General features: G+C 41.0%; 1 protein-coding gene across 1 annotated transcript in view; it reads right to left on the reverse strand.

Annotated features, from left to right (window-relative positions):
• Positions 1 to 7775: 7775 nt before the first annotated feature.
• LOC134540141 (uncharacterized) overlaps positions 7776 to 24039 on the reverse strand; it is a 59819-nt gene continuing 43555 nt past the window's right edge. The window contains exons 22-26 of the mRNA XM_063382675.1: positions 22995 to 23163; positions 20835 to 21032; positions 19295 to 19389; positions 13843 to 13937; positions 7776 to 12159 (exon numbers count right to left, since the gene is read on the reverse strand). Coding sequence (XP_063238745.1) covers positions 12063 to 12159; positions 13843 to 13937; positions 19295 to 19389; positions 20835 to 21032; positions 22995 to 23163 — 654 coding nt within the window. The 3' untranslated portion in view covers positions 7776 to 12062. The remainder of the gene's footprint in view (positions 12160 to 13842; positions 13938 to 19294; positions 19390 to 20834; positions 21033 to 22994; positions 23164 to 24039) is intronic.

The raw sequence follows: 24039 nt of genomic DNA on the forward strand, positions 1-24039 counted from the left end.
TGGAGGGGTCTGGACACAACAGGCCTTCCCCCTGGCTACGTCTGGGTGTTTATCCCCCGTAAAGAAAAATACAAAAATAATTAAATATCCTTATATACATTCGCTGTTCGAAAGGGGATTTAAAAAAAAGTATTTATTTATATGCTTTTTACTGGGTATCCATCTACGAAGTCCGAACCTGTGGGATATCCGTAGCCTATATGTATTTATCCTAATGTAAATAACGCCACATTGTCACACGAAAAACTGTCCTGTCTACAATTGCGATGTCTGAATCTACTGATTTCCAAAGTAGTCACCAGAGCGTGGTAAAATAAGTGTTTTTCAATTGTTTTCATGCATTAATAAAAATGTCGTCTTGGCCTTCTTGGCTTCCTATCACACTGCCTATTCCTTATGTTGAAGACCACATTTTTGAAATGTCAACCGGAAATTGCAGACATCATGAGTGTGTACTTCTTCTATGCTACCAAAGAACACATTTGGGACAAAACATCGGCGATCAATGTCCATCGGACACATTTTGGAACATCGCCATAGCAGACGGGCCTTTACAAACACAAATGACGTCTCACAAGTTCGAGAATAACTCTTATTGACCAAATTGACCAATAAGTGACATCCCCAACCCGAACCCTTCTTACAAAAGTTAGAAAATAATATACCTACAACTGATAATAACGTAAGAAATGAAGAAACGCATTTCTTTCAAGTGTTTCCACCAGAATCGCAGTTGAAACAAGCTCTGCAGCGACTCAGCAGTAGATCCGAAGACTCTAGTGGCGTCCGAGTATTGTACTGAGACAATCATTATATATTTCAGAGACCTTTATGTTTTGTTGTGAAGCGCTAGTGGAAACATTTTTGGATCATTATTCAGAAACATTTGTAGTGCAGTATTGTAAACAAGCATACTGTACTGATCAAGTAAGAAATATGGAGTAGTTAAATAAAAATATTTCCTTTTAATTGCTACGGCCAGCAAATCTGTGAAAAAAAATTCTGTCACTTTTCCAAGCTTGAAAAAATTAATTAAATTAGTCACTAAATTAGTTAGTCGCCAATTAACAATTATTTTATCGCTCTACTATAGAGAGCACTGAAGTCAAAGCGCGTGGTAGTGGTGCTGATATACTTACGAGCAAAACGAAATGGCAGAAAAGTTTTTTGTAACATACTGAAATGCGTGCTGGAAGGGGGAAAGAAACGATGTGTACATGGAACCGGTACAAATCAAAATAAATTTCTTCTACAAGTTTAAATTTCAGTAGCTTTATCATTGAAATAAATTCCCTAACTAAGACATTCCCAGACTTTTCCTTCAAGGGCGCACATATAATAGTTTTGGGGGGAAAAAAAGGAGGGGGGGGGTTGGGTTATGACCAGGTATAATACTATCAACCACAATTTTAATATTTTGCGAATTTCAATCTCTAAGTACGTATATAACCTCTAGGTATATTTATAAGATTAATAATTAGATTTCCAAAATTTATTTCACGTAATAAATGACATTGGGTACCAATAATAAACATACGAAAACTACCAACCATAATAATTGTCTAATAGATTTTGTACGTGATTCCTTATGATTTCCATTTTGAGACATACAAAACTAGCAAAATGGCGTCTGGTCATGCAAGGGGTTGTACCTGGCCTGGGAATTACTAAATGTTTCGGTTTAAAGGAGGTATTTGCATTTTTTGTGTGTTGCTGTTGATCCATGCAATTTAAGGCTGGGTTACTTTGGTAGTCGGCAAACTCCACAGTTGTAGCATGGATGCACAAACAGTCCAACTCGGCAAATTTCTGTGGTCGAGCTTGGGAAAACCCAACGCTCAGCGGGATTAATTCCGTCGAGAACGTTTGTCACTATTTCAGACTCTGATACAATTAGACTAAGAACTTGTGCGGCCTCTTTCATGTCTGCGATATAGTGTGGCAAAGCTTCGTTCCTTTGGTGTAATCTGTTATACTCCAGTCTCGTGTTGTTTAGCATACCAGCTGGAATTGCCGTCGGCCGGGGTCTCGGGTTCGAGCCCCGCGGCGAGTCTAAGGGGCTGGTGATGCTTTATGGTGTGTTTTTCCGGGAGGGCGCCAGGTTAGCTCGTACGTCTAACCAATGGGGTGGGTCGATCGGCACCAGCGTGCTTCCCTAGACTCGGTGGCTGTATCTTAAGGGTGGTATTAACTGCTAGTAGACAATGGTGGCACTCCCTGTTAAGCATAAGGTGGCTGGTGCCGAACTACAGATGTAATACACGCACTGGAACTGAAAACGTGTGGTACACGTATTTATTAACGGACATATTTGGGTACACGATATTGCACGACACTACTCTTGATTATTTATGATTGTCTCTCCCTAAGGCATTCCGTTAGAGGGGGGAGTTCGTTGGTTGTCCTGCAGTCGGCCAGGTCCGTAAAGTGACTGACCTTAAGGCGGCCCTGTGGCCCGTGGCCTTAAGACAGGAATAACGACGGCCGGGTTAAGCCCTGTACCGTAAAAACCGACTCGGGGTCGCGTGGAGATTGACGTTACAAAGGATTTGATTCATGACTATATTTACCAGAGTGAAGCATCGGTGAGTTACTAAATTGAAGGTTGCCCACGGAACGAACACACTTTTTTTTTTTTTTTTTTAAAGTTGATAGTGCCTGAAGCCCACGGCCATAGGGTATTGTGTCCTTATGCGAAGCTTTTCTGTATCATATCTCATCAAATCTCTGTATGTAAATTAACACCCATGCTTTACCCGGGACTCGAACCCAGAACCCCTCGCACTGCAAGCCGGTGTGCATCCGACTGCGCTACCAGTAGCGGATCCAGAGGGGGGGGGGGGGGGGGCTAAGGGGCTCAAGCCCCCTCCAAAAGCATCTGGGTCCACTATTGTTTTAGTGTTTGCCTTGATAAAGTCTAGCCTCAGCTGGGTCAAGCCCCTCCCAAACCAAAATCCTGGATCCGCCACTGTGCGCTACGGAGGTCGGCGGAACGAACACACGAACACATCCACCCCGGGCCGCGAGCTGATCTGGACTGCCGGAGGTTGGAGAAGGGGGGGGGGGGGGGGAAGACTTTTCCTCCGCGCGCCAAACCACGAGAGTGAAGAAAAGAAATTACCGTTACCTATTCGGTTTTTAGTTGAAAACTTACTTGTTAATTGTACATGACCCTTGTTTGAATATTAATGCTGACATTAGATGTATTATGAAATATTGATTAAAGCTTTAGTTTAAGAAATTGAACAAATATTATTTAAAAAGATGAGTTAACTTAAAGACTACTGAATAGTTGGTAAAAACCACTAGTTACGTTTATGTTTGTGGGTTTGTTCTGGATATTGCTTCAGCACCTTGTTTCTTACTTAAATTAAGGCTCTAGGCCGCGATGAGAATTAACACTGTGCCCGGAGGGGGCTAACACTCGTGCTCTACGATGCACATTTCTTATCACGTGTTAATTTAGGGGATGGCTTGATGAACTTACTCCGTGAATTATTATCGGTTGTTTGATCAGGTGCAGTTCCGTGACAAAATTTATACACTGGGAGTACTTGCGTATCTACTCCGCGTTTGACCCGGGTTGAGTTTGCGAGGGGTGCGTTCCACCAGCGGGAGCCAGTACTGGCGGGTCGAGGCTCCGGTCGGTACGGCGTCAGAATAAAAAAATAAAAAAAGGTGTTGTCTGTAAAGTCGGTTTATGGACGATAATTTTACGTGATAACGTCATAAGAAAACATTGATGAAAAATTGTATACCTTAACATGTTTGATAGGTAATATAGATTTTCTCGCACGGTGTTTGGCCGGTTCTTGCACGCTCGGCTCAGGCGGAACTTGACAATGAGTCATGCTTTTTCGTGCGTGCAGCCGGCGTCCATCGATTTATGACGTTATCACGTCAAAGAAAAAATCAACAAATCCGCATGGTACTGATTAAAGGTCAGATTATTCTCTTGGCCAATGAAGTTCGTTCTCTTAAATGTGGTTGGCTTGTAGAAAAAATAACTTCAAATAATTGTTTTTCGAGTATACCACCCGTCTGATGCAACTTGAGTAGATGTCGCGAATAATCAAACATTTCCTTGAGACCTAAACCATTGGTTTCAGGCAACCTTGACCGTAGGGGCTCAGCAGGGTGAGGAATCTTACCATAAAAACTGGTACGGTACCTACTTATACCCATGGCTTGTGGTGGGATGAGCCTGTGGCCGATTTTACGTTGGTTGTGATGGTGGTGGCCGAAGGGGTGGATTTCCCCAGAGGGGTAGGAAGGCCTGAGCTGGGAGGGAGTAAAATGATGGGAAGAATGTGACAGGAGGGCGATAAATGAGAGGAGGGTGGGGTGCAAAGTGGTCGTTTGCCAGGAGGGAAATTGATGATACGGGATTCAACTGGAAGTGGTGTTCGTTAAGGGGAAGTACGTGGCTGGAAGGCTAGGAAGAAAATGGTGTGGGGTGATTTCAGGAAAATGAGAATAGGTCACACTGGTGATGGGATGGGTGGTAGGCGCCATGACAGTTGCAGTGGTGAAGAGCATGGAGCTGTAAGGGTAGGTAAAGTCACAGTTGAAATATAAGGGTGAGAGGCTGGTGGAGGCAGAAGGGGTGGTGATGATGGTAACAATGGGGTGAAAGTGGTGTGTACTTCCAGCAGCCCTGGGCCTGCTGGCGACACTTCCTTGGGCAGTGTTTCAAGTTGGGTAAAAGATTTTGTTCTCATCTCAGGCATCTGCCCTTGGGAGAGAGAAATCATTTCGCTTGACTTGGGAGAGCGTCTAGCAAGGCTGTCCTGGTTCTCAAATTAGAAGTGAGGCTAGGTGCTTGTAGTCAGTTTTCAATTTCTCTTTGGTAAACACCATTCAGTTTGGTTGCAGATTGCAAGCTGAGATTAGTCAATCAATGAGTGACGTGAGTCACAAAGGCGTGTGAAATTTTAGTTTGATTATTTTCGTTGTCAATGTTATTCATAGATGCCAGAATGCCTTCATACTTTGCACAACAGACATTGAATTCCTCAAGAACATCCAACATGCTGCCATTAAATCTTTTTCTAAGTGACTAGGCATGCCCTGATGATGGTAGTCTATGTAATGCTAAATCATAACCCAATTCATTTTTAAGCAATCTGGAGTGATAATTTTACACTAGTAAATAGGTAACTTAGCAAGCAAAACAAATTATAGGCGAGAGGGAATACTCTCAACAAAATTGCTGAAAGCTTAAAGTAGGTACCTAAGCCTTAATGTTAAACTTAACATTAAAGATACACTTGAACTTAATCCCCTTAATATTATAAAATACATGTAAAATATTAAAACTATCGTATCATATACTAATACTGTGTTGGCTATCCCTGGGCAACACCTTGAGTATAATTGGAGTAAAAGACATATTCCCATTAAAAAAAAAAACTTGTGTATTTTATTTAGAAAGATTTTTTTAAAAATTTCTATAAGATCTTATTAAACCACAGGTTAATGATAGACACACTGATGTTTGACATCAAAAAGTGAGGAGAAGGGGTTTGCACAAAAGACACGCCCGCCTGTCTGGCTGCGAGCTAGGGCGACAGCAGCAAATCCGGGGAGGGTCAAAAGTCGGAGCTGCAATGGTGCCAACATCTAGGGAACGTCGCGCATATATGAGCCTGGTACGAGCAGGCCGGAAAAGAGGTAATGATTGGCAGTCCTGCCACGATGGCTGTGCCCCTGGAACAGGGGGCTAAACATATTCAAAAGTGTCATTCACATCACTGCTAAGGATAAAGAAGATAAATTTAAATGAAGAACACAAGTGAGAAAATCCACAACTGTAGAAACAAAGCAATATTTACTGTAGTGGTAGTTAGTTCTTTTCTGTACCTAAAAATGAAAGTTACATTCTGCCAAACTACTAAGATACACTCCCATGCAGCTTATTTAACATACTTATGATTGAAAAGTTAAACGTAACTTTTACTTACACTAAATGTGCCATGATAACCAAAAGAACCACGTTATATGCTACCAGAAGTAATTGTCAGCTTTAATAGGTGAAAATAACCATCCTCTGCTATCAATCGAGACCCCTGCTGTGTTTACGTAAACACTTAAAGAAAAAGCCTGCAAACATACTAAGTTCAAACAATATTTCAGGTAAAATATAAAACAGAGATTGAACACAAAAGTATCACAATTTAGGGTTTATGCCCACAAAGCAAACTTAGTGTAAGAGGTGGATCTTTTTATGTCAAAGGGAAATAAAAACACCACAGAGAATTGTTAATGATTTGTCATTTAATAGAGAATTTTTTTTTTTTCGTTTTTATTTTATGAGGTTAGATTCATCACAATAGACATGCATCTTTTGGTTATCATTTCAATTGCACACAAAGTTATGATAAGGTGATTGCTGAATGAAAATTACCTACGTTACAAACAGTTAAATCAAAATTAAACTTAAGACATCATGGGACGCAGGCCGGCTGGGCAAACCTTAAATAGTAGACTTACCAGTAACTTTAAATAGTTTTTTCTTATTACTTTAACAATTATAATTTTATAATAAATACAATTATGTTTGAAAACTATACACTATGGTTACCTTACAGTCTCTCCACAGGAATTTTTCTTCTTTTGGCATTGAAAAAGTCACAGACTGATGTTTGGGCTTCCTGAGTGGAAAGAGCTGCGCTAGCCTGTAGTTAGCGCGAGAGCCGTCAGATCGGGCGCCGAGTGGCAGTAGTGGATGCAGCCTGCAGCAAGGAGGTCTGGGGGTGGGAAGCACAGGAGTTAATAAGTACTCAGCACTAAAGGTGACCGAGGGTCGCTGGGCACAAACTCAGGTGCAGTAGGTGCCCCGAGGAGTTGGGGAGGGGCCCTGTATACAGAGAGAAAAAAGGGGAGGGGGTGAGGTGCGGGGGAACATGCTGGCGCTGTGCAAACACCGTCAGACACGCTACACTAAACGTGCTCTGGAGCACGGGAACAAAGTTGCAGAAACGGGCGGTACTTAACAGAGCCTGTGCTGAGGCAGGCTGCAGCCTTGAGACAGGTGGCAAGACGGAGGCACGTTAGTTGGGGGAAATAACACGCCGGTTCATGCAAGCAAGCGGGAGAAACAGGAATCGGGCAGCTGTACTGTAGGAGACAAAAATTTTAAATCTGGACCTCTAAAATAGATAAAAAAACACAAATTTTATCATGTGGGATTATCTAAAGAGGGTTTACCTTATTTCCCTACTTCAGTTTTAAAGCCAAAAATATAGTAGCATTGTCTGTTTTTATTCATATACTATGACTATGATTATGAACTTTTAAGTAAACAAAATTGTTTCTATAACAATACAACATTTTCAATACAGTTTTTAAACTTAGTTGACTTACTTAAAACCGGGAATTTGTAAGCATCAGGAGCTTCAACGAGATCTACGGGCCCCTGAAAGTCCTATAGGTAAAAGTCAGGACTTCAGGGATTTCTGAAATTTCACCCCAGAAAATATGATTTGAGTCAAGAAACATGTTCTCAGCTGTTACATGTTTTCACACCTTTATTTAATTCTCACTCTGTATTTAGCTTTTTAGTCATTTTAGTTTAATTTATTTGCATGCAAACTTATTAGCATAGGATCATCTTATTTTACTAAGTAGCTTTTTGGGGTATCCTTGAAGTGTCTGCATTACATCATTATGTACTTGGTGAACTTGACTCATGCCAGCGATGGATTTAGTTCAACACTTAGCCAGTTTTGTTGAGTGGAAATTACGATCTATCTGCGCATATTATAAAACAAGAACTCTTTCAACTGAATTTAATAAAACACAATATTTCTTTTGATTTCCTGCATAACGTTTCTGCCGGAAAAACTCTTGCTAAAAGAAGAAATTCTGTTTCATCCTCACAAATAATACAGATCCTTAAAAAAAAAAAAAAAACACTTAACTATCATGTCACAAACACGTCTCCTTTTCACAAAAATTAAATTAAATACAAAGGAAAATACGACAACATGTTCGAAGGCCATGCATTCAAGTCACTGCTATTGCTATGTTACTACATAAACCAGCCTAACACATGGGTCTGATCACAAGTTGCCCCGCCATCACACAGAAAAGAAATGTCACTTGTACAATTTGCAACACATCCAGTATTTACTTCATAGTTTTTAATTTATGATGGACAAGTAGGTACATAACAGTATGAAGATATATAGTATAAAAGGAAATGTACAACTATATACACTTAGATGTTACTTTGCTATTCAATAAAGACATTTTTTATCACTTTATCACAGCCAATACGTACCATCTCAAAGTACAGTCTATTCACAGTAATTCACAATAAAAAAAGGCACACATTAATAACAGTACAAACTTCTTTTACAATTTAAAACATGGCAACTTTGATTTATAATAAACAAAATTGCTAAATGAGATATCCAAAATATCTTGACCATAAGCAAATATACATATGTAAAAGTGTATATTTTTGTTGACAAAAAATAAGTGTCATATGTAAACAAGAGAGATACAACAAATGAAAACTAAGTCTGGGTGTGACTGCCTCAGGAAAGGAGTCCAGAGCACCTCGTGGGAAGTGGTCTGGCCACCCATTGTGGTCAGCCTCCAAGACAATCAAGCACTCCCGCCAACTCACGTCTTGGTTCACTTGAACAACATGCTGAGAAACATAAAATATAATACTGCTGTTTCACAACTTCAAAAGGCAGAGATGAAAAAAAAAAAAAATTGTATTAGAAGGCAGCACATATGGCAACCACTCGTGTTATTTATTACTTGTAATTGTGTAACAATATTTTCCCGGTCATTTTAAAAATAGGTTTTTAGTGTATTGTTTGTAGCAAACTTTTTAAATTTATCTATACCAGCTGTAATGAAACATAAGACTTTTGAAATCCTGTAAAGAAACATCTACTCTCATCTTTCCTGATAAGTGTAAAAGAAGTGTTTGCTTGTTCTTAGGTACCACCGGTTTCAATAAGGACATAAGTATAGAGCATCCCACCCTTAGATTGCAGTGTCTCTTTCTAACATGCCGACTGCCGTAGGTGATTCTGCATGCGCTTTTGCCAATCATCATACCAATTTAAAACTGAACTTTGGACCGAGAATTTTCACATATTGTGTACAGTATTGAAATACGCATCAGGCAAACATATATATTTTTTTCATAATTAAGGCCATTCTAAGGGGTTGAAAAAAAATTAATAAACTAACTATTTCATCAGGAATTGTTTTGGTGTATCCAAAAATGCATCACACCAAAGTAAATTAACCTGCAGAAATATTCTATATAGATCTTTTGTTAAAAAATTCATATCTGAGGAACCCATTGAACAAACCAGAGACAAAGAGTCTTCACTTTTCAGTTATATAAATTTTAAAATATTTACGGGCATTTCTTTAAAAACTGACTCATCAAAACGTTTACCAGTGGCAGAGTATTTTGTATTTTGGCTTATCAGCGCACGGTGCTGGCTGCAACTGACAAAGGACAAGGCTTACTCCCAAAGTGCTGTCGTTAAGAATAAACATAGCCACTTTCTTTGGAGTCGGTTCTGTCCTGCAAGGAAGTACAAAGATAAAGGCTTCCGTAGTTGGTTAATTCTTCGAAATCCATTTTTTTGAAACCAACCCAACAGTTAGTGCAGTGCCTTGCAACCAAGTAATAAGTTGTGTTCAGTGACTCTTTAAAATTCCAATTATTTTTTTATGTGTTTTTAATTCATGTGTGTGATTTATTAATTTTTTTAGCAAAATGTGGATTGCATATGTAAACTATGGTAAGTGAAAAACTGAAAAGAAACTACATTGGTAAGTTACAAGCGAAGGAGCAATAGAAATTGTCTAAAGTATTTGGTTTTAAAATTTAAAATAAAATAAAATAATAAAAAAGGAAGAGGAGCAAGCAGTTATGGGAGCTTAAAAGCAACTGGTTGTTCCAAATGAACCATTTATACCACTAGGACGCCCATGGTACCATAAGTACGCCCAGTAAAGTATGACATCATCCAGGGTTATGTCCCCGCGGAGCCTGACGCGACTTCACAAGCCTCTGCACCTTATTCCTGCACTGACATATTTTACCGGATTTGCACATCAACTTGTAACGTGTGCGCCAGAATGTTTTAAACAGTGCGCCTTCACTTGAGTGGAAGAAGAGGGGGGAAAGAGAGGTAGAGGAAGAAAAGAGAAGAAAAGACAGAGAAGAAGGAAAAAGAGAAGAAAAAATTGAAGAAAAAGAGAAAAAAAGAGAGGAATAAGAGAGAGAGAGGGAGAAGAGAGGGGAAAAAAAAAGAGAAGAGAGGAGAAGATGAGAGACAAGATGCAAGAGAAGAAAGAGAGGCACACACAAGATTGTCAGTGATTCGTGTTCTAAATATTAGGTAAAATATACTTATTTTTCATTTACAAGGGCTATGTTTTTTTTAAATTTCACTCATTGATAATTTAAATAAAAAACTTTCATTTGTTTTATTGTCTACAGGTGTACTTGGACATCTCTGAACGCACCCCCGGGCAACAATAAGTTTTCACTTTTTATATTTTTTTAATACAAAAATTTTAAATTGTTTGTGTCAATTAAAAAAATATCTTAACTATGTGAAGTGTTTTATGCCTTAAGTTTTTGATGTATGTGAAACAATTTTTGAATAATCCAACAGTCTTTGTGTCTTGGCGTGGGCACGATGTCCAGTGTGCTCAGTAGCCATCACTCACCCAGTCGCACTTCACCGCCCGAGGCCGGACACTCATAGCACCCCGGGGACATCATCCTTGCATGTTAATGATTCATTACAATCCAGCTTAAATTTGATTAATGTCTTTCTTACATCTTCGAGGCCAACCTCCGGTGGCCGACTGCTTTGTTAATTTAATTGAAACCCTAACTGGAACCCCGACATTAAAGTGGAGGTATTGTCTAGCCACGTGGTGCGCTGGACTTCGACAGAACCGATTGGTGCCACAGTGTTTTTCATCTGTTATATAATTTATTCTGTGTTATTTTAACTGCCACGTGGTACAGAAGCATAAAGCTGTAATAAATGAAACTTGCTGGAACCACATGTTTCTCTTTAACCATGTGGGAGTGCGTGGATGTGTAGAGGTGTGAGGGAAGTCTTAAGAGCCCACATGTTTAGTAACATCAAGTGTGTTTGACAAAGTCATTACTGTAAGGGGTCATGTCTTGACTTCCCCCCACTTGGGCTACATCACACCCTGAGTCAGAATCATGGCTGTGTCCAGGTCACCCCTAACCACACAGTGGTGCCCATCGCAACTCACACTTAGTGACCCCGTGTCAATAACACTGAAAGAAAATTAAAACCGAAAAATTCCAGGATACAAATTTATGGCAGAATTGTACACAGTGGGTTATGGTGGATCGTTCACACTTATTTCTTTGCTAGTATTCCTCCCATTTTAAATGCAATTTTAGCAAAACTGAATAGTTAAGAAAAACTGCAAGATTTATGCTGTTCTAGCCTGCATAGGTTTGATAACTTAAGAAGGGGAAACAATGTAGTATTTATGGAATGTGACGACATACCTTCTTGAAAGAGGTATAAAGGTTTAGGAGTTGAGAAACACATTTATAAATAAGTCTACGGTACTTGCAGGGCTCACTATGGAAAAGGCACGGAAATACACAACAGAGAAGAGCACTTGGCAAGCATTAATTTGTATCAGTGAACATATGTGAATTGTTTCTTGTACTATATTTAAGTAAATTTAACAAGTGGTGATTTATTACTGATTTACAAGCATGAAAGTATAAACTGTCATAACTATTGATATCAGTTCTTAAAAAGTTTCTCGTGCACTCAGAATTCCGAAGAAGCACACCTCCTGAACTTTGTAACGTGGTGTTGGCAAAAGCGCACGCCATAAGCCACAAACTGCAGTCTAACGGTCTACAGTGGAGCCCACCTAAGCACAGTTCACATGTCACACCCTCTCGGGAGAGGCTGTGTACGGCTCTGCACAGCAGCTCCTGAGACACACACTAACACAGCCTCGGCGCAGTGACGGCAGCGTGCCAGCACGCACTCGGAGCGACACTACGGCTGGATGACCCCGCTGAGCACCAGATGCACACGGCTGGCGCAGCTGCGACTTAAGCCAGTCGTCTTGCGCAGGGTTTCCAGGTCACTGCAACTGAGCCACACAATAGAGCCACAGCGCACAGACTCTGGTGCTGGGACCGCCGGGACTACGGCACGTTCTCGCTGGCACTCACCAGTCTACCCTGGAACGCTACTCTGCATAAAGCCAAGAGAGAGATACTGCAATAGTAAAGGCACGTCCATTACAACCAGGCTCCACCACCATTCCAAACTGGCTCCGTACTCTCTTCACAGTCACGGAGAACGTTACCTAGCTGCAGTAAGACCTGTCGGTACAGCATGCAAGCACATGCATATGATCTGAGATAGGCCAAGACTCAAACATTATCTAGTCTCTTCTGTTCAAGTTTAATGAACTTGTTTAGAGTTGATGTTAAAATTAGATTCACATTTGACATGTGCAACAAGTATATAATCACGTACCACTTTGCGAACACTTTACAATGAAAATTTGTATTTACATTTTCCTGTAATTTGCATATTATCTTAAAGTATGATTTATTTTCTGGGAAAAGTAAATCCTAATATTTATATCTCGAACATTAGAAATTAACTTTATTTTGGAATGAAGAGCCAGCAGTATGGGCACAGATTTATAACAAATACACTTATAACTTATCTTATCTTGTTAAGTTACATTATTCCCGCAGCACACACTTTTGCTTTTGCATGCATCACTCTAAATTCCAGGCGAACAGTCACAGCATAGCTAGTAAAGAATTATACAATGAGTATGCTGTAACACAGTGTATAATACAATGTTTAAGCAATGATACTGTATATAATCAGTGTGTGTAATGATAATTTTTTACAAGGAAAATGTCTTTTCCTAAAGGAATTTTTTTTTAATCACTGTTTCCCAACCACAAATGTATCAATCATGAAAAGTTAGAAAAAATTTTATGGTTAAAAAATCAGAGAAAAAAAAAGGGCACACCAAAACGAAACATGTCAAGACCCAACTCACCCTGCTTTTCCTTTGACTCATAAGACATAAAAACCTTTATGCGAGCTTGCTTACAGCTTTTTTACTGATGCCCTTCTGTATTATGGACCTAACAGTGAGTCTTATTTTTTATAAATGTAGAAGTTTAAATTTTCCTTCCAGTTGTTTATGTGCACTAAATAAGGCAAGCAATTTTTCACATTAAACACCTATACATTAAATGTATTTATGTGGCCTCATTTTTAATGTGATACTATTGTGTGATAAATATTTACGTACCTTTATTTATCAATCTCAATTTCAGGTAAACTGTCAGATTACAAAGTCTATGATAAAATATTAAAACAAGGTTATAATACACATTTTAGCCAATGCAGTTGGATACAACCCTGCACTCTGCTAACACATTATACGTGAACCATTACTTGAAAGACAGAACATCTTGCCACAATGAGCTCTCCAAACATTTTTCATTCATATTTGGCTGAATGAACCACGACTCACAATACCAAGTGCAGCTCCCAGCAAGCCTGCTACCCACACCGAGTCGCAACCACATTTATAATTTTATTTCATTTATTTCAGCTCCCAAAACCTTATTTATAACAACATAACCTTTTTGTAATTAACTTGTCCTGTTCATAGCCGTTAATCAACCTGATCCATCCTCCACTCCAGTAGAAATCTGTCAGGTACTGGATAGCCAAGGTCACAAAGCTTTGTAACCGTACTGTTAAAACGATAGAAATTGTGTATCGTACTGCCTACCTCCGCAGGAAGTCTGCGATGCACGGGAACTTCTGGGTCAGTTCTACTGCGCGCACCAAGTTGATTCCCGGCAGTTTCGACACAAACTTGAACATCTGCAACACAACACACTCCCGAGTCGCACCAGCCGGCACACTGCCACTCCAGTTCCACTCAATGTGGCCTGCACGTGCGACGACATCACACACACAGGAGGTTGTTCTTCAGACAGAGTGAAAGGTCTCAAGCAGGTCGTCCTTGGTCTGGTAAGTTCTGTTGTTGCGTGTGCTCCGCATACGCACATCAAAATACGTCGCGCGGCGCCTAAGCGCGCGCCGATGCAACCAGCACAAGCCCAGTGTCCGCGCACTGCGCGAACGACGTTCGGAGCCGCTCGGGAGACCTCGGGGAGGCTCGTTTTGGCGGGCTGCCAACCGGACATCGCCGACAGCGCCTCTTCCGGTAGGCCCGACCGAGAACAATCTGCCATGTTCGATACTTGCAGTTCGCAGAGTATAAAAGGGGTCCCATTTTCCGCTGAGGGAGGAGACTCGTCGCGACCACCAGCGACACCAGCCAGAGGCCCTGCTGGCCTTCCCTGCCGAAGGAAGCTACACCGTCAACACGTCTCGCCGGTCTGCCGTCACGCTGCCCGTTGGAAGAAGCTACCACTTGGTAAAGTACTATTCGTCGTAGACACTTATAGACCGAGTGGGTAGAAAACTTAGAGTGAGAAGAGGGGCAGTGGTGACGGAGGCAAGGCTTGGAGACGGCGGTGTGAGCTTGTGAGTCCCGATGATAGACTTGACAACCGACTGGACTTACAACACTTAGGTGCGAAACCCGGCAGTGACACCCGAAGAGTAATGCCAGTGCCCACACCGACGAGCATATCACCCGCTATGATAGTTTGGGGAGATAGTGAATGGTAACCCCTGCTTCAACGAATAAGAACTTGCCCGCAGAAATACGTCTCGACAAGAGTAATTGAAGTCGACGACCTACTATAGTAATTTTTAGAGGTCTGCGTACCCCGTAAAAACATGGTTTATGTATTAGTCATGTTGAGTATAAATATCAGTATTTTAGTTAATTATGTTTGCTAACTTGTTTATTGACAGAGTTCAATAATAACCCATAAGTCGAGGGGTAGTGTTAGTTATTTTCATTTGCAATCTGGGAATGTATGTACGTGAATTGTTTGTAACTGAACTTTCTTTTGACGGTGTACCCAGCACCAAGCGACGTGCCTAGTATGACAGCACGGGCAATTGTAAAGTGGATGTGTTAAGCTGCATTTGCGTGTCTCAAGTTACTAATATTCATAAACGTTTCTGTTCACAGACTTATGAATCAGAGCTACGCCGTAAATCACAACTGTTTATGTTTTTGTCAGTAATCAAGGTGTAATGAATAATTTCATGTATAATCATTAATAAATGTGTTGTTAATACCATACAGTTGTAATAGCTTTAGATGACTTTTCGCCACACTCTGTTTCCCTTCCTACTCCTTGTTCCCCTCGAGTGTTTAACTCGAGAGGTTACACTGTTAACCTGCGCCAATTGTGCCATTAATGTTCAGATTTTTTTTAAAGTGGGTTCCAGCTGTTGACCTTGGCATAACTGCTCTGACAGCATTTTTAGTTAGCTCTGAGTTTATCGTTACCATTCATTTCAGTAGTGTTTTTCCTGTTTCCTACAGGGTAACATTTCAAGGGTGTATGGCCACAAGATTTTTTGCATGTATTTTATTTCTATGCAGGAGCCTATTATAACTTATTTTAAATACCACTATACCGTATATAACTTTTTCTCTGGTATTTCCAGTTAAAAAATACTGACAAATGATAATCCAGTAAATTTGTTAATCCGGCCAGCCGTGGCCCCAATGCGCTGGGTTTCAGACCTTTCACTGTGCACCGACAATGTGTGCACAGGTGGCTACTTAATGTTAAGTGTGTTTTGAACTACTGACAGTGTGTGAGTAGAGGTTGTTATACCTCGTACACTCCTCCTGCCGATGTACTCTACCACATAGTCTTGTGAACAGTCAGAATTACGTGCTTCTAAGCATGCCCATCCCGAAGCCTGCCATGTAGGCAAACAGCGAGACAGCAAAAAAAAGTGTTTCCTGCCTAAAAAGTTTGACGTGATAGAAAGTCTGATTGTGCATCGAGCTGTTTGTCGTGAAGGAAGAATGTTCTAGGTCCAGATAACGGCCGCGCAAGTTGGCTATAGAAACCCCCTGCGCTGTCTTCGGGACAGCAGATGCTCAAACATGACCAGCAAGGAATGACCAGCCACGCCTGAGCTCCCGCCGGTTGCCGTTCCACACCGTTACACTGCCTGATTGAAGTATTTACAGTTTGGGACTTAGGTAGTTGTTCAAAGAGTCTGCACGGTGGTAATGTAATTTATGTAGTAGACGTATTGGCGTATGGACTTAGCAATATTGAGTGGCATGAGCGGTGGCGGAGGTGAGATATGACTGCATATGACACTTGGTGTGCTGTGGACACGTCTTTGACTGCATGGATGTGATGTGTTGGAGTTGTGCCCAGACAGAGTTGAAGCGGGTTGGAAAACTGGCCCGCTCACATCTATGAATCTGTCGGGACAGCGTTGTTACGGAGGCCCATATGGAAGAAGATGATGATGGAAGTATGAGACGGACCCGTGGCAGCTGCCAAGTAACAGTCGGGGACGACTCTGCAACTCGCTACGCGTGCGCTCAGCCGCCTTCTGGTCTTTGATCCAGGGACGAGTGTGGACTCATTGTTGGCCCTTCGCTACATCAGGCGAGTTACTATAAATCATCTCTACCACCGGTAGTCAGGTGGTCATTGCTTCAAGAAATTAACATACAGTAAAACCTTTTTGTTGCGACCCCATTTATTGCGACCACCTCTCTATTACAACCCGATTTCGAGGAACCGTGAAAAAATTGCCGAAAATCTGTAGAAAATCGGACAGAAAATAAGTTTCTTGTGGTGAGTAGCGTGTTACTGCGTTTCTCTTGCCAAATACTGTACTGACGTAGGCAGCACATATCTAAAAATAGATACCACTTCCTGTCGACCGCTGTCAGCGCTTACAACCCCCATTCCACGTCCCTTAAATGCAGGAAAAACCCTCCGGCGGCAGCGTGTGAACATGCAGTCGGCCGCTCGCTCGCCCTTGCTCACCCTCTCCCCGTACCGTGCGCTGCGGCCGACCTCGGATGCTGCTTGTACTTGTTAACAATCACATTATCTGCTTCATTTTAACGAGGAGAGTAAAAATATATTAAAACTGTCAGCAAATTGATAAAAGCTTTCTTTATGTGTCCGCAAAACAGGACACAACACTGGCCGGCCAGTTGTTTTCATTTAAAACGTGGCTAAAGAACTTGCATGGATCAGGCTGAAAACATTCGGCAATACGTGTAGGTTATAAGGAATCTTGTTATGAATTGAGATGTTATGTTTTTCGAGTAGATATACACAGCGACCGACTGGATGCATGCACGCCTAGACTTGTTTCAACTGCCGCAGCGATGTTTATTTTGACAGCTCAAGCAATTGTCTTTTCCCGTGGGTTGACAGAAAAATGTCGCTTCACCCAGCATAAAAAAAAGGCTACGCCACTTATTCCCCACGCATGAAACACACTGGCTGCCGTCTGTCTCCCACGCATTTATCTTTCTTCTAACATTCCACGTCTCGCCTCTCGCGCGAGCAATAACGAAGCGACCACGCATTGGGCCGTTTTATGCTTTATTTGGTGACAGCAGCTTGATTTTATTCGGTATATTCCTTTTCATAGGACCCTTGCTATTAAAATACATTTATATTTAAGTTTGAAAGCTTGTAAATTCCTTGCCAGAGATGACTGAACTCGAACTTGGTGTGAAAAGTGACATATTTTGACATACTTTTTTTTGGGCGCGTTTTGTTGGGGAGGGAGGGGTCCGAAAATATTTACAAATATCTTACCCCTCCCTCACTGCTTTAGTACCCCATTCATAATAGCCCAATTTTACGGGAGAAGAGAGGGTGAAAAGAGCATTTTCTCACTGAAGGTTTTTCAAAGGGGAGCGAAGTTGGGGTGTTATAAGGGAGGACACTAGATGGTTTGTGTGTCTGGGAGGGATGAGCTAGCCTTGAAGAATGTTAACGAGGGGAGGGAGGGGTGAGCTTATGAGTCATGAAGCCGCTGCCGCCAGCCAGCCGGGCGAGCTTTGTGTGCGCCCACTCGCGTTGCAGAACCTACAGCTGCCATATTTTTAAAGGAAATGTCCCATTATTTTTTTGTTATTCTTACATGAACATTATTGGAAGTATTCAAGCCGACACAAAAATACGCTGAGTATTAAAATGAACAGATTTTAATGATCTTTCATTTCGTTTTGTTTGTATTTTTTTTTCTGATTTTCACATTTTGGTCAAAATGTCCGTTTTTTTTTTTTTACGGTTCCCGAGAATGTATTCGTAAAATCACTGCTTCGTTAAATCCGGGGTTCTAGTGTATTTAACTACGGCAAGCATAAAACGTACTTGTAAACTAACCAGTAAAAATAAACTGTCTTTTGACATATTTCCTTTAGAGGTAGCCTGTAGGGCGACGGACTTGTCATGAAGGTTGAAGTGGGTTTAAAGCAAAGCCGTCTAGCATTGTGAGTGACAGCATCCTGCCATTGTACGGCTGGTTTCTTAGCGAGTAGCGGTTTGGAAAAAAAAAGGAGGGGGGGGGGGGGGTTGAAATCAACTGAAAATTTCGGAAAACATCTATTACAACCCCCCCTCTATTAAGACCCTATTCCTGGGAACCGTGAGGGGTTGTTTCAGAGAGGTTTAACTGTAACTGCCATCAAACATTAAAGGAAATAAAGTTACCTAAAAACCAGCACTTGTGGCAGGCAACTTTAACGTCATGTTATCTGTTATCATATTCTTCTTGCTTAAGTTGCAAACCAACTTGGGACTTGCTGCATTTCTGCTAGGCGTACCTACCGATGAATATTCAACTTTGTATTACAAATGTACTGACTTGTGCTGGACTGGGAGACATATAAGTATGAGTTGGAAACAATTGATTCCAGCACCTACAGGCCCCCGAGTCAAGACTACTCACGTTCAACCTGCAAGTGCAAATTAACATGGATTGCTTTTCATTCACTAACTGATGGTGGAATTTTCCTTTTTTAAGTGATTGGACAGAGTTGATACGACCATGAGTGACGTCTAAGCTTGTTCTGCAAACGCAGCACAACGCTTGGTTTACATCCCTCACCACGCCTCTGCCTCTTTATCCGAGTCCGGCCACATGGTTCAAAAACTCAAATTTCAAGGATAATTATCATTCACAAATTATTAAGTAATAGAATAATAGTCCATTAATAACACAAACAGTACATCTAAGGAGTCGTTGTGCCAGGAGACAAATGAGAGAACCAGAACAGGAGACAGTGGGAGGCGCAGGGCTGGGCTTACCGCTGAGTGCAGGCAGCGCTCGCTGAACAGCGCAATGGCGTGGCCTTCGTCTTGTTCCCGCCGAGCGAGCGCGGCCAGCAGCTCAGCCGTGTCGTCTGCAACCACACGCCCTCTCTTACTTCCACCAAATAAGTATTTGGCAATTTATCATTTGATAAAGCAAACACATACATGCAATAAAAAATACATCATTTACAGCACTTCAAAACCAAAACAAATAAATATTGTGTAAAAACATTCATCAGCACACTCGAAAAACATGAACTTGTCATTTTTAAGACACAAGTGATCAAAGTTTATGCAGCAAATACCTGCTAAGGAGTTTCTCAAGGTACTTAGAAATTAACACTTATTAAAAAAAATTAAAATTAATTTTTTAAAATTAATTAAACACAAAATTTTCTCAAGTGAGATTTTCTTAAGAGGATTTTACTGTATGTATTGACTTGTATAAGAGGTTACATGGTTATGATAATTGTTTAGATAGTATGGCTGACGTAAATGTATGTGAGTTTTCTGATGTAATACCATTACTAATGTTTGTGAACACAGTTAACGTGGATAATAAAAGATATTTAATCACTGTCTCGCAAAAAAGTAGCAGAAAAAAACCATGAACTAAAAACTATGTTTGAAGTTAAAACTTGAAAACAAACAATTATTTATTTATTTTGTATTTTTTTCATCACATGCACACTAATAGTGTAAAAAATTAAAAAAAAAAAAAAAAGTGAACGACCATGGACTACATCAGAAATATCGAGCACATTTTTCCAAGGACATTAAAATAAGTGAAGGCAATAGTAACAATGGTGCATAATCGATAGTCACAATCAAACTTCCACCGTGCGAACCAATAGCAGCTTATTTGCTACATTTATATATGATATTTCAGACATTGCAACTAAACACACAAACAACACACAGAGATTTGAGAATAAAGAAATGTGAAATGTATTTATTGGATTTTATATTATGTCATTTTTACAGATTTTACCCACATTTTCCAACACAAATATATTTGACAATGAAAACCTCAACAAAAATTAACATTATTCAGTGAGACCGACAACTACGTAATCCACAACAAAATGCACCACACTCAACCTTGGTAACTTTTATTCAGTACACTCCAAGTAATCTTAACTTGGAGATGTTATCCCACACCAGGCCATATTGTAGTCAATATTTCATACATTTGGGTCATTTTACAGTGAAAGGTCATTTCAGTCATAATTGTCTTATATCTTAATGTCATGCATTTCATGTCTTACAGAACTTGAATACATCTTTAATTCAGTTCAACATATACTAAATAATCTTTTAAAAGACAATGATGAATTACTATCCAGGTTAACTTACGATATGGTCACCTTGAAGCTTGAACCACAATGTTCTCAAGTACCCAAAGTTCTAAAATTGATTACCTAACATTGGTTAGCACATGTACGCATGAATAATATTGGCATGCGAATGTTTGTAGACAATTGTGCCTGTGAGGCCGTGCTGAAGGCTACGAGTGACAGAGAAGCGTGCGCACCCTGGGAACTCGAGAAGAGAAGGCGCACGTGGGCACGGAGCAGCGCGACAAGGCGTGCCACGGCCTGGCGGCTCACGGGCGGCACGGCGACACCAGACGGGCGGGAGTCCTCCAGCACAATCACGGGGCGAGAGAAGTGCGCGCGTAGCGTGTGCACAAACTCCTCCAGCAGCGGCCAGTACGACAGACGTCCCACATCTGCAACATACTGCGACTGCAGCTCTCGACCCGTGCTGTGGACATCAGACGAGACAGCAAGTCCCTGCTTTCAAGTGTTGAGTACGAGAAGATAGCACCTTATACTTGAATTAAGATTTAATGGGTGTTGTTCATGCATTAATTATATGTACTTTAAAAACCTGTATTATATAAACTTTGTCAATTTTTGTGTTTGATTATTTATGTACCTTCTACCCATTTTTGTGGACTCTGTTTCATCACCAAAGATGTCATAAGACACAGTAAAACTACAATGCTGGCTTTTAGTATCGAAAAGTCAACACTGTCGAGATGAATCTGTCTGAGGCTAAAGAGACAGAAATATTAAAATGTAGAAAAATAACTGAAACATATTTTTGAAATAAAACAGCCTCCCAGAAGTGCATAAAAAAGATGGATGATCGAAAGGTTACTACAGCTGGGATTTTTACAGGACTCATAAAATTAGTATCGGTACACACAATAATTAGTGTATGCCGTACTATATTTATAGTACACATGGATAGAAGCAAGGATGTGACAGAGTGGCATAAGGGACAATTGAGTTCGGCTGCGCCCATGGCCATACGATGTGTGACGTTGCTGAAGGCCAAACGAAGCATTTCATCCTGGATGTGTGCAAGGTTGGGTTCAAGCTGGAGGTGGGTCTGTGATTTTTGGGGGTGTTTCTCGTATCATGGATTGGGCCCGCTCACTGCGGTGACTACTAGCATGAACCAGCATGTTTTTTTTTAAACATTCTGGATGATAAGCTGATGAGTTTTACCTCCATTTTTCAAGATGACAACTTCAAAGTTCATAGGGCTGGATGCATATGTGACTGGTTTTATGAACACTCCCCCAACCTACTGCATCTTGATTGGCCTGCAAAATCACCTGACTTAAACCCTATTGAAAATCGGTGGGACATGTTGGAAGAGCAGGTAAAATGCCGAAATAAGCATCCCTCAATTTGGAGGAATTCCCCAATCAAATACTTAGCGAGTGTCTGTATATGCCCAACCTTGTGGACTCACTTCCGACAACAATTTAGACAAACAAACATGAAAACTTACTTTACATTTAAGGGCATGTTCACCTCACACCATCACAGAAGAAAACTAAGATTGCAGGCCAACATGACTCACCTCAAATGACTCACCGGGATACTCGCTGAACTACTACGTCAGAGGATTGTCGCCAAATGCCAGGATTTTATATTTATACTTAATTCAGGTGCTCTGATGCTTTTAATTAATTATATTATTGGCATTTGTTAACTTTTCTGTAAAGGCTAGATCTGGTGTACATGTTGTGGTCACTAAAAGCACTCTAGCGATAGTATTTTGGTACAAACTACTGTACACCCTTTCTATACAAGTAATTGCTTAACGCATTGCATGTTTTCTATAATAAATTTGGTTTTGGTAATACAGGAAGTAATTATTGTATGCTTGACTCCAGTCTTATTTGGGTTACCATTTAGTGCTTTGTCAGAAATTTCCGAGAAACTGGCAATAGGGAGTGATTAAATTTATGAGATATTTTTCTTTTAGTAAATAATTAATTTCAAGGTTTTGGATGACCATCAGCAGGTGGTTTTTTGGGAATGCCTGGGTTGTTGAAGGGACATACCGCAATATTATCAAAGTAGCCTCTAGATGTGTCGGTGATATGTCTTTAATTTCCAAATTAGCTACTAGAGCACGCAATCATATCACTACAACCAAGTGCCATACTGGATTAGGAGGCACTATATTAAATTTCAAAAGTGGCATGAAGTGCATATTGCATATTGCAAACATTGTGCTTAGTGTGCACCATAACTGTAGGGTTGGATACGCCAAGTGAGGAATCGCCACACGGTGGCTCGTGATGAAGTGAGCCTCCTTGGTGGTCAACACACGTCAACCAGAGACGCGGAACACACGCGCCGGAAGCGAACCACGGCGGAGCACGTACTTGCGGACATGATGCGCAGCACGCCCACGCGCTGGCTCACGATGAAGTGAGCCTCCTTGGTGGGCAGTACACGGGTGTCGATGTGGTGCGCGGCGCGCAGTCTGGCCGTGATGCGCGTGGCCACGCAGTTCTGTCCTGAGTCCACCAGCACCAGTGGTCCCTGCAGCACCTGCAGCACACCACACTCCCTCATGCTCAACGCTCCAGCAGCAACTAGTAGGGACAAGAATTCCCCTGAACCTAGAAGGGGCACAGGAAAACAGAGGATAAGGAGAGGGAATTGTGGGAGCTGTGCTACCCGAGCACTCGTCGTCACCGGGACATGCTTGGAGGTGCAATGCAACGTGGGTACTTGGGCTGATGTTGACAAGCGAGAAGGTGCGGTGAAGACGTCTGTCAGACAGCACGTGCCTAACGCATGGTGCACCTGCGCTCGTGAAACCAGACACCACGGCCGTTCCAGTGAACAATGAGGGGTGACTATCGGCCAATGTTGCTAATGCAGCGTCTTGAAGTAAACGGATGAGCAAAGTGTCGTGAAGACCAGAAGCAACTGACTGAATCAAATGATTCCTAGAAGTAATTAAAATGCCCAAGGGAAAATAAAACCGAGGAAAAAAAAAATTTCAAATGGGATGATGTGAAATTTAAACACTGACACAAATTATTTTTTCCCAAGAACGCACTGATTAACAGCACAAAATTCAATCAATTTAACTTAACATGCCAATACTGGGGGGAAGATGAAGAAAAAAGAAAAATAAAATAGAAAAAAAAAACACGAAACAGTTTTGGGACGAACTCATATTTACATTTTACCCCATAAATATTTACCCATTTTGGCAACCATTTATTACTATATATTCACTATTCAGAATTATTTAGTACTCCTTTACTGCAAATATCCTCCAGAATCAGGAACCATTATTTACATTTGTTTAGTGTTTGAGTCGTAACATCTGTTTTGTCATAGATAAATCCAGCAAGTAACCTGCTACTGCGTTGCGTAATGGTGGATACACTGTAATTATTAATTCATACAATG

This window comes from Bacillus rossius, chromosome 16 (genome assembly GCF_032445375.1).
Source record: "Bacillus rossius redtenbacheri isolate Brsri chromosome 16, Brsri_v3, whole genome shotgun sequence".
Taxonomy (NCBI): domain Eukaryota; kingdom Metazoa; phylum Arthropoda; class Insecta; order Phasmatodea; family Bacillidae; genus Bacillus; species Bacillus rossius.